Below are 12,391 nucleotides of genomic sequence, written 5' to 3' on the forward strand. Positions count from 1 at the left end.
GCCTCTGCGAAGCCCCATGAAACATTTTTCTACATTCAAGCTGCTATATAAATGCAAGTTTTGTTGGTTAACACTAAAACAAACATAATAAAATTACACCTAAAGGCAGAATTTTATGGTCCCCCACTATTGGGTATGAAGGCAGGTAGGGCTTGGAAAATGCAGCACACAGGCCCGCTCTGTACCCTGACCTGCTCCCATTTTACAGGAGACGGTGTAGGGGTATGGCGGCCCACTTGCCTGTGGGTCTAATGTGGATCTTAATTGGCCAATTAAGCGTCTCATTCCTTCTCTGCTCCTATTTTACCTGCAGCAGGGGAGGCCAATGCCAGATGGGTAGTCCGGCAGCTTTAACTGAAAGGGGGGAATCTCCTTTGGGCTCCCTTATGTGCATTGGAGGCATTCCCCCAATAAAGTCATACACCTCCTTTAACCCTCTCCCCCGGGACTCTCAAAACCAACCCACAACCCCTCTTGCTGCGGCATACCAGCCAGGGTCCAGTGATACCCCGAACATACTTAAATTTGGCCTTCATTTACTCCGCTTCATAGCCTGCAGTTCCATATGTGGCCACTGCTCAAACCTGATGCTGTTGGGGCTACAGAGCTGCCGGCCAATTGGATTGGCCAACAGCTCTCTCAAAGCAGAATCTCCTCCCCAGATGGGGGTGCAAGATTTACCCGTAGGCAATTACCACCCCATCTAGTGTTAAATAGCTGCAGGTATTGGTGGGGATGTGTTCCCTGTTGACTCTTCGGGTGGCAGGGCGGGAAGCTTGCCACTGAAAAGTCCTGCCCCTAGTTTTATTCTGCTTTGTTACTGATGCATGTAGAAAATGATTGATCTCCATTGACAACACTGGAAAATTCATCCCACATCTTTTGTGTCTTAATTAAGAAAGGCAGAAAATGTTAGATTTCCACTTGGCACAAAGCAAAATAATAAAGCATCAGGTTCATAATAAAATGTTTATTGCTTAAAGCATTTTCACTTCCTACTGAAGAAGTTAATCAAAAAGACACATACTCAAAAATTACAAAAAAATTACATCCAGTGGCCAAAAATGTGGGAAGGGTTTCAAAAATATTTGACAGTGTAACATATGACAACATTCTTTAGCTGATGATTAAGGCTAAAATGGTATTACTTTTAAACAAAAAAATCATAGCTTATGAATGTCAGTACTTAATAGGTGAAAATTTTGACTTGACAATAAATATTACAAGCTTCTGAAAAGTAAATCTTCGTTTATGAAAAAGTACATTCGACGTAAGTTGCACATATTTTTAATAATTGACTTTTTCCAAATATAGATTGGTTTGGCTAAACAGAAACTGAAACTGCCATTATATTTAAAACATACAAATTGGCATTATCTTATATAAGTTATTTTCGAAGAATGAGGGCTGAAGGTAAACTTGACAGATACGAAATTTGCCTCTTTGTTCAATTCTGATTGGTTTAAAGATGGTTTAGATAAATTATACTGTAACCATTGAATTTCCTGCATTACTATGAACTAGAATATAAATATTAAAAACAAAGACGACCTTCATCAAACAATAGAAACACGTAGAGGTTAATTTAACTTCAATCACCAGTACTAAAAAAAATGAAAATAATATAAATATTAATTGTATCTCTGATAAGAAAGGCTTATTTAAATATAATACATATAAGATAGGCATTAATTTTAATCTGATAAGAAAGGCTTATTTAAATATAATACATTCTGTTCCCAATTAATAATATCACTGCAGCTGAGGCAAGCAAAATACACAGTAAATGTGCTTTCCTTCAATTAAATTAATCAATCCTTCCCATAACAAACCTATTTTTTTGGTAGTGTTGCTCAAGCTTTACTTCAAGAAAATATTCACTTTTTGGTACTGTTAAAGATCACCTCTATTAAGCTAGCGCTATACTGTAAACCAGTCAACATGTTATGTACTGTAAAAAGTTATTGAAACTCACTCTATAACAGTAATAGATAGGTCCATTGCTTTCTCCCATATTATTATTTTTACGAGAGTCGCATTTCTTTATTAAGGTGTTGTTCTAGTCCAGCTCAAAAGCATCATTAGTTCCTCCACTTGAACAGTGGTCTTTCACAGCTTTCTTCTTTTTTTTCTTACTTGTGATCCTTGCATCAATTTTAGGCTTGCTTTCAGTGACTATTAAGTTGGATTCAGGAGTTGTCATGCCCGATGACTGAGATGCTGCTTTCTTCTTCTTTTTCTGTGATGCACTGGAAAAGTAGGGAAGTATTATTTATTCAAATTTGAGTTTTAGGCTGTAGGGCTTAACTTAGTTTGCGTAGTATGACATGATTTCTCAAAAAGCATCAACATGTGTTTCAGTTAAAATAATACCCATGATTTGGGTCTTCATAATTGTCCATCATTTAAATACATTAAAAGGCAGCTCCCCTCATATGTCAGCAGGAAAGTATTCTTCGTGATGTAGTACTGAATAGTACAGATGGAGAAGATACATGCTTTATCCCTTAACCGTTTCGATTATGCTAATCTTGAACTGGGGCAGCACTGAGGAGGATATTTTGGCTTCAGCGTCTCTGAGCTACAAAGGGGGAAAGAGAAAATGTCAGTCAAATGTTTGACTGCTGTCCAGAGCCCTGCCAGGAGTTCATGGTGGATGTTGTGTCTAGAAGTGAGGTTCAACAATCACAGCCCATCGTCTATGGATTCACTGTCTAAAAATGGTTGCTTGGTTAAGGTAATGGAGGGCTGCAATTAGCTGTGGAATCATACACCAGCATAGGTTATAACCTTAAGAGAGGAAAATTAGAGGGTAAAACATAACAACAAACAAATGGCAGCCTTCTGCCTCATAGGACAATGGTTTGTATTGTGGTGGTCAACTCTGTTAAGCTTATCTCTCTTGTTATGTTAACCCTCTGCAGCAAAACTGCAGTGTTTTTCCTGGGCAAAACTTACGGGGACCCTGGGCTGGCCAAACGTCAGGGTCCCCCTCTGGTCAAGAGTCCAAAGGAATGAAAAGCACTATGTTTGGCATCGGCATCAGCTTGGTTGCAGGAGTTGCTGGAAAGATGACATGTTTAGATATTAGTCCACCTTTGGGCACCTCTCCAGGTTTTTTGTCAGGGTTTACTATTTTAGCCTTCAACTCATTCATGATATCCACAAAGCAGTGGAGCAATGTGCCCATAGCTGGGAGTTTGGTTCATGACTGTCAAGGTGTGTCCACATGCCAATGGGCTTGCACAGTGCATGTCTGGGGGCCAAACCTCCTTGGAGTTTCTCTGAAGGTTTAGCCTGGAGCCGTGAGGGACCCAGTTTCTGTGTGTCACCATGAGGAGCTGGGGACTTGCCGATGGAGAGGCTGTGAACTGATAGCGAGAGACTTGTACATTGGCTCTCATTTTTGCATTGCTACTAGCCAGTCTTCTAGGCTGAAAATCACAGAATCACAAAGTGCAGAAGAGGCCCTTCGACCCATCGAGTCTGTACCGGCACACAAGAAACACCTGACCTACCTAACTAATCCCATTTACCAGCACTTGGCCCATAGCCTTGAATGTTATGACGTGCCAAGTGCTCATCCAGGTACTTTTTAAAGGATTTGAGGCAACCCGCCTCCACCACCCTTCCAGGCAGTGCATTCCAGATCGTCACCACCCTCTGGATAAAAAGGTTTTTCCTCACATCCCCCCTAAACCTCCTTCCCCTCACCTCAAACTTGTGTACCCTCGTGACTGGCCCTTCAACTAAGGGGAACAGCTGCTCCCTATCCACCCTGGCCATACCCCTCATAATCTTGTACACCTCGATCAGGTCGCCCCTCAGTCTTTTCTGCTCCAACGAAAACAACCCAAGTCTATCCAATCTCTCTTCATAACTTAAATGTTTCATCCCAAGCAACATCCTGGTGAATCTCCTCTGCACCCCCTCCAGTGCAATCACATCCTTCCTATGATGTGGCGACCAGAACTGCACACAGTACTCCAGCTGTGGCCTCACCAAGGTTCTATACAACTCCAACATGACCTCCCTACTTTTGTAATCTATGCCTTGATTGATAAAGGTAAGTGTCCCATATGCCTTTTTCACTACCCCACTAACATGCCCATCCGCCTTCAGAGATCTATGGACACACATGCCAAGGTTCTTTTGTTCCTCAGAACTTCCTAGTGTCATGCCATTCATTGAATGCTTCCTTGTCAAATTGCTGCTTCCAAAGTGTATCACCTCACAGTTTTCAGAGTTAAATTCCATCTGCCACTTATCTGCCCATTTGACCATCCCGTCTATATCTTCCTGTAGCCCAAGACACTCAACCTCACCGTTAACTACCCGGCCAATCTTTGTGTCATCCGCAAACTTACTAATCCTACCCCTCACATAGTCATCTATGTCGTTTATGAATAAATTACAAATATACAAAATCAGAAGGAAATTAGCACACAAAAGCAGAAAGTATGCTAACTCTCTTCATTGACACACTAGACGCATTACAATTGCCTGCTGGACACACATAATGAACAAGTTTTGATAATGTTTTTGCCCAGGTAAAATATAAATTAAAAGATAACGTTGAAGTGTTAATTGTTCTCTTTTGCTTTAGCTTTTAATTACATAAATATTACAGCAAAAGTATCCTGTAATAGTGAAATTATTTGTTTTATAATCCAACATGTCATGAAGTATCAAATTAATGTCTTCATAAACTGAATTAATGACATAATATAACAGATCTGGTAAATGAAATTCAATATTCACTTGGTAAATCAATTGAAATAACACTGACCTTAGACAGTATTTAAACTTACATGTTATACATTAAAGTAGAATTAGAGTGCTTAATCTTGCAGACAAAGCTTTGCAGCTAAAACTGGACTAAATTTAAAAAATACCCTTAACAGGAAAACATCTCAGTCCCTCTGCTGAACTGCTTCTTCTACAAATATAATAATTCTAATTTCATAGCCAAGGATCAAACTCTCCTGAAGTAATTTATTATATGATTAGAATTAAAATCCCATATTAAATTCAAACCATCCATCAACTCTCACCTTGCATGTGATTTATTACTTTTTGTGTTAATTATACAACATTTTGAATCTACAGACTTGTTATTGTTTCTACATGCCATTGTAGCAGATATAATTATTAAAGTAAGGCTGAAATATGAATCAATTGAAAAAAGTTTGACAATGTGAAGAACATAGTTAATAACGTATTTTCTTGGAATGTACAATACCTATTGGGTCAGTGAGTGTAGAAAGCATGAATACAAATAATTTGCACGAACAGTTGAATTTCAGTGAGAATTTCTACTGTAAAAACAATAGAGGTCTTGGAGTTGTTAAATTTGACATTGTAGAGCTTAATTTACATTTCTTCCAATAAAATTTTTTGTTGTACAGTTAGTCACTGATTCATAACAAGTATGTTTGGTGTGAGATTTGGATTAGAGTCAGCAGCTTTGACCTGAACAAGGCAGTTCTACAGCCTACTGGATTGAATGGCATCATCAAAAGGAAACACACACAAAACAGCCCTTGCACTCTACCATTACCATCAAGCCAGGGGATCAACCATGGTTCAATGAAGAGTGCAGGAGGGTATGCCAGGAGCAGCACCAGGCATACCTAAAAATGAGATGTCTACCTGGTGAAGCTATAAAACAGAACCACTTGCACGCCAAACAGCATAAGCAGCAAGTGATAGACAGGGCTAAGCGATTCCACAACCAACGGATCAGATCTAAGCACTGCAGTCCTGCCACATCCAGTCGTGAATGGTGGAGGACAATTAAACAACTCACTGGAGGAGGAGACTCCACAAATATCCCCATCCTCAATGATGGGAGAGACCAGCACATCAGAGCAAAAGATAAGGCTAAAGCATTTGCTACAATCTTCAGCCAGAAGTGCCGAGCGGATGATCCATCTCTGCCTCCTCTGGAGGTGCCCAGCATTACATATACCAGTCTTCAGCCAATTCGATTCACTCCAAGTGATATGAAGAAACGGCTGAAGACACTGGATACAGCAAAGGCGATGGACCCTGACAATATTCCTGCAATAGTACTGGAGACTAGTGCTCCAGAACTTGCTGTGCCCCTAGCCAAGCTGTTCCAGTACAGATACAACACTAGCATCTACCTGTCTATGTGGAAAATTGCCCACGTATGTCCTGTATACAAAAAGCAGGACAAATCCAACCCAGCCAATTACCATCCCATCAGTCTACTCTCCATCATCAGTAAAGTAATGGAAGGGGTCATCAACAGTGCTACCAAGCGGCACTTGCTTAGCAATAACCAGCTCACTGACGTCCAGTTTGTGTTCTGCCAGGGCCACTCAGCTCCTAATCTCATTACAGCTTTGGTTCAAATGTGGATAAAAGAGCTGAACACCTGAGGTGAGAGTGACTGCCCTTGACATCAAGGCCGCATTTGACTGAGTGTGACATCAAGGAGCCCTAGCAAACCTGGAGTCAATGGGAATAAGGGGGAAAGCTCTCCGCTGATTGGAGTCATACCTAGCACAAAGGAAGATGGTTGTGATTGTTGCAGGTGAATCATCTCAGCTCCAGGACATCACTGCAGGAGTTCCTCAGGGTAATGTCCTCGGCCCAGCCATCTTCAGCTGCTTCGTCAATGATCATCTTTCCATCATAAGGTCAGAAGTGGAGCTGTTTGCTGATGATTGCACAATGTTCAGCAGCATTCACGATTCCTCAGATACTGAAGCAGTCCATGTCCAAATGCAGCAAGACCTGGACAATATCCAGGCTGGGGCTGACAAGTGGCAAGTAACATTCACGCCATACAAGTGTCAGGCAATGACCATCTCCAACAAGAGAGAATCTAACCATCGACCCTTGACATTCAATGGCATTACCATCACTGAATCCCCCACCATCAACATCCTTGGGGCTACCATTGACCAGAACCTGAACGGGGTTTGCCATATAAATACTGTGACTCAAGAGCAGGTCAGAGGCTGGGAATCTTGCGATGAGTAACTCACCTCCTGACTTCCCAAAGCCTGTCCACCATCTACAAGGCACAAGTCACAAGTCACAAGTCAGGAGTGTGATGGAATACTCCCCACTTGCCTGGCTGAGTGCAGCTCCCACAACACTCAAGAAGCTTGACACCGTCCAGGACAAAGCAGCCTGCTTGATTGGCACTACATCCACAAACATTCACTCCCTCCACCACTGACGCACAGTAGCAGCAGTGTATGCTATCTACAAGATGCACTGCACGAATTCAGCAAGGCTCTTTAGACAGCATCTTCCAAATCCATGACAAGGGCAGCAGATAGATGGGAACACCACCACCTGGAAGTTCCCCTCCAAGTCACTCACCATCCTGACTTTGGAAATATATCGCCGTTCCTTCACTGTCACTGGGTCAAAATCTTGGAACTCCCTTCCTACACATGAACTGCAGTGGTTCAAGAAGGCAGTGCACCACCAAGGGCAATTAGGGATGGGCAATAAATGCTGGCCCAGCCAGTGACACCCGCATCCTGAGAATGAATAAAAAAAAACTACATTCTTCTAATTTTGAAATACTTCAAGGAAACACTGTCTACATTTCTTAGTAAAACTGAAAGCTCTAAGATTTGATGTGTGTTGATTTGAACTGGTGTTACTTACAGTTTCACAGGTGATTCTGTATCTGTGTCATGCTCAGAGATTGACTTGAGTTCCCCTGACTTGCTGATGACTGCTGACATCTGTAGGAGACAAAATGAGCGTAAGATGTAAGAAATGAAGGGGAGGGGTACTCATGCTGCTTTGTCTCGGCACATATGCAAAGCCACAGGCTTCCTGTACTTGGAATGTAAGCAGCTTGTTTGAAAAAGTTAAACCTGTCTGCCCTGATCTATCTACTCATGTGTGGTTACAATCTATAGACTAACAGGAAAAATAGAGGCCTCCTACCATTCCCATGATACAGGAGATACCACTTTACATAGTGAGGTAAAACCAAAATAGTATGGAGAGCTGCTAAATACACCGGGGGCCATATTCTAATGCGTGTGTGTAGATCTTATTAACTTTTTAATGACTGGAATAGTATTTCTGTACACAGACCAAAATTGGTAAGATTTATTTTATTTCCACTGCTGATGTGAATAACAGAAATAAACGGCCCATGATGCTGTACATTTTTGTACTGTCATTTCTTTTCTACATAATTCAGGACATTTTATTTCTGAAAAATAATCTAAAATTTAGGTGTGATAAAAGCTAGAAACACACAGTAGGTCTGGCAGTATTTGTGGAGAGAAACAAAGTTAAAGTTCCAGGTCGATGACCTTTCATCAGAACTGGGAAAAGTTAGAGTTGTAGTAGGTTTCAAACAAGTGAAAGCAGGAAGGGTGGGAAAAAGAAGAAAAGGGTTGATGGTGCAAGGCCAAAGAGAGTAATTTTAGGGGGGCACCGTGGTCCCCATTCCCCAGCTAAAATGTCAGGCCCACAGTCCTAACAGTTGCTCCACAGCAATTTAATGCTGAGAGCGGAGCTAATCGCTTTAAGGTGAGAATTTTGCCCCTTTCTTGGGAGGAATTCCCAACTTAGAGCATCATGGGAATGCTGGCCAGTGCTGTAATGACTGGCAGTTCCACCACGCTGAGGAAGCCAGCTAACTCTGGGGTCTCAGCGAGGGAGGGTGAATGGGCTGGGAAGCTGGGTTCAGGAGGCCTTGGGGAGGGTGAAGCAGGGGGGATGAACCTGAGTTGGGGATACATCTGATGGCCCCAGGATGCCCGCAAAGGAGGACTCCCTTGCCTGGCACCAGTCCATGCAACTAAACCTAAACATGTGGCTTCCCACATGTGGGTCTCTCCCATTAATTGGCCACTTAGAGGCCTCAATAGGTCCAAGGGTGGGTGGGTTGTGCAACGCCTCCACTGTCCCCCTAAAATTTCAGGCAGCTCAAGAGCAGGCTGGTAGGTGGCGAGAAGGCCACCTGCTGGATTTTACTTGCCCCTGACCTTCAAATCCTCTGGCAGGGGACTGTAAAATCCAACTCAAAATATGTGTCAAGAGATGTGAATGATAGAACCATGAACAGCTACCACCTGAAAGCCAGAAAAAGAAATAAAGGAAGAAAAACAAACAAACAAGAGAGAAAAACCAAAGCCAGCAAAACAAAAGGAAGCCAAATGGGGGAAGATGCTACAATCTGAAATTGCTGAAGTCACGTTTAGACCGGAAAGCTATAAAGTGACTAAAATCTATGTGTACATTTTTCAACAGTTTGCATCTAATGTGCAAAAACATTTCCAAAACTGATCACAAAAGATACTTTCAAGCATATTAAGTATAAGCTACTTATAGGCCAGGATTTTTCAGTTGGTGTGTGGGGGTGGGCCCGATATGCCGGCATGTAAAAAGATGCGTGATGGCGTTGGGCGTGCAACCCACGTCATCGCGCTGTCTTGCAATGATTCTTTTGGCGGGCGTGTGCCAGAGTCGGCTGTGCACTCGCTGATAATTGATAGGCCTATTGAGGCCATTAATGAAGTAATTAATGTCAACTTTACGCTATCCATCCAACCTTACAGTTGGTGGGCAGGCAAAAAGGCCAAGCAGCCTTTACGTTTTGTGGCACATGGATAACATCTCCACTCTGTATTTGAATGCAGGCAACTTGGCCTGTAAATCCTACCTATGGTAAGCCAGAAATGCACATTCAGTGTGGCATGTCTCTATAGATCTTCCCTGACAGCAGGGAAGGTCCTACTACAATTGGCAAAATGTGACTTGGTTTTAACCGTGTATTTCACCCTTAAATGGGCTGCTGGACATTATACGACCTTCTGACTCCCAACTCCCCAAAGACTGTTCCCTATCTGCAAGATACAAGTGCAAAGTGTGATGGAATATTCTCCACTTGCTTTGGTGAGTACAGCTGCCACAACACTCAAGAAGCTCAATACCATCCAGGCAAAGCAGCTTGCTTGATTCGCACCCCATCCACCACCTTAATATTTACTCCCTCAACTGCAGGTGCATCATCTATAATATGCACTGCAGTAACTTGTCAAGGTTCTTTTGGTTGCAGCTTTCAAACTAGTGACCTCTTCCTCTTAAAAAAAAACAAGGACAGCAAGTGTATGGGGATGCCGCTACTTGAAAATTCCCCTCCAAGTCACACACCAACCTAACTTGGAATATATCACAGTTCCTTCACTGTCGCTGGGTTGAGATGCTGAAACTGCTTCCATAACTGCTCTGTGAGTGTACCTGAACCACGGGGAGTACAATGGTTCAGGGAAGCTCACCAACACCTTCTCAGGAGCAAATAGAGATGGGCAATAATCGCCTTGTCAGTGATGCCCACATCCCAGGAAAGAATAAGAAAACATTCAAATTAGTGTTATATGTTAGCACAAATGATATGTAAGAAATTAGAATTTTCCGCATTGAACAGCAAAACAATGCAGGTAATATTTGCACTTTTTTCTTTACTCGGCCAGCATTCATTGCCTATCCCTAATTACCCTTGTTCAGAGGGCATTTAAGTGTCAACGACATTGCTGTGGGTCTGCAGTCACATGTAGGCCAGACCAGGTAAGGACATTAGTGAACCAGATGGGTTTTGTGGTCATCTTCAGACTTTTAATTCCAGATTTTTATTGGATTCAAATTTCACTATCTGCTGTGGTGGGATTTGAACCCGGGTCCCCAGAGCATTACCTTGGGTCTCTGGAACATTAGTCCAGTGACACCACCTTCCCTAGTACTCACAGATCTTAGTATAAATAAGCAATCAAGGGAAGTAGGGAGGTAAGGCAAGAGTTCCCAATGGGAAGGACAGAAGAAAAAAAAATCAAGAACTAAATTAGCATATGCCATTCAGACACTTCTTACTGCTCAAGAAAGACACTGTATAAGTCCTGGGAGCAGGTTATCAGTCTGACTGTTCATTTGGGAATAACATCTAATATAAAGAAAGGTTTTATGTAGGAAAGGAAATCAGTTACATAAAGGAGTACAGAACACACAGGGTAGGATTTTCCCCACGTCGTGCAGGCGCTCAGGGCTGGCCCGGGAATGCCTGCGAGACACACCAGCACCCGCGATTGGGCTCCGACCGCAATTTCATGCTCGCTGGTCAATTAACGGCCAGCCAGCGTGAAAGGCGCGCTATGGGCCTCAGTGCTGCCAGGGTTGGGGGGTAGGAGGAGTGCGAGCACTGAAATCTGTGCATGCACGGCGGGGGGAGCGCACACTGAAAGCTCCCTGAAGGCACAGAGCTGCCTCAAGGAGCTGAAGAATTTTAAAATGAAAAATAAGCATTTTACAAATGATATAAACATGTCCCCACAAGTGACTCAATCACATGAAGAGGGACATGTTAAAAAATTTTTTATTGCTTTTTTAGTAACCGTTGGAAACTTCATCCTGCCCTTGGATGAGATTTCGGATAAAATGCAAAGGCCGCCTGGCCTATTCGCCCGCCCGCCAACCGAGCAGTTGAGCGAGGAACGAACAATACAAATGAATTACTTGTTTAGGAGCCTTAATAGGCCTCTTAATTGTCAGCGAGCGCACTGCTGCCTCTCGCACACGCCTGCCGGCCGAAAGATTGCGAGAGTGCGTGATAATGTCATCGCGCACTATTTCACTCCTGTTCGGGTCTGGCACACACCTGCCTTCGGGACGAAAAACTCTGCCCATAAAGATCTGAAAAGGTGGCAGTGTGGCTTCATAAGGTGGAATCGTCCCAGATTTGCACAAAGTGCAGTGGCAGGCGGGAAAAAGGATGAAAAACAATGGTGGTTTTTCACGCCATATCGTCCCGTTCCCTGCCTCATTAATTATGCATTCACAGGGAGCATGCCAGATCGCTGGTGGGCAGGCTCAGACCCACTATGACCTCAGCGCTTCCTTAATTTTGGCGCCAGATTTAAAGTGCATCAGAGTGCATGCCTATATCAAATCTTCAGGCCACGACTGCTCCAGGCAACAGATGGCCCCAAAAGCAAAGAAGACGGCAGCCCCCAAATTTAGTGACAGCTCTCTGGGGTGCCTGCTGGATGCAGTGGAAGGCAGCTGCTAACATCTCTACTCTCATTCTGGCTGCAGGAGGTCCATCAGAGTCACCAATCGGGCCTGGGAAGCAGTGGCAGTGGTGGTCAGTGCCACTGGAGCACAGAGGAGGTCAGCCATCCAGTGCAGGAAGAGGACAAACACCCTCATCTGTTCTGGCAGGGTATGTCAATCATCTCATTGCTCTCGGCTCATACACTCCCAAACCCATCACACATCGATAGGGATCTCACACCCCAAGGGACACCACCAAAAGCTCTCTTACACACCCTTACATCTCCATCATGCTCATATTCTCTGGAGCTCGTGTCCTTATCTCCTCCATAGC

At 43.3% G+C, this 12,391-nt stretch overlaps 1 protein-coding gene across 3 annotated transcripts in view; it reads right to left on the minus strand.

Annotated features, from left to right (window-relative positions):
• Positions 1-972: 972 nt before the first annotated feature.
• ahi1 (Abelson helper integration site 1) overlaps positions 973-12,391 on the minus strand; it is a 284,978-nt gene continuing 273,559 nt past the window's right edge. For all 3 annotated transcript variants that reach the window (XM_041188744.1, XM_041188742.1, XM_041188743.1), the window contains 2 exons: positions 7,657-7,736; positions 973-2,249 (listed from right to left, as the gene is read on the minus strand). In XM_041188744.1, the coding sequence (XP_041044678.1) occupies positions 2,060-2,249; positions 7,657-7,736 (270 nt within the window). In that variant the 3' untranslated portion in view covers positions 973-2,059. The remainder of the gene's footprint in view (positions 2,250-7,656; positions 7,737-12,391) is intronic.

Source organism: Carcharodon carcharias, chromosome 5 (genome assembly GCF_017639515.1).
Source record: "Carcharodon carcharias isolate sCarCar2 chromosome 5, sCarCar2.pri, whole genome shotgun sequence".
Taxonomy (NCBI): domain Eukaryota; kingdom Metazoa; phylum Chordata; class Chondrichthyes; order Lamniformes; family Lamnidae; genus Carcharodon; species Carcharodon carcharias.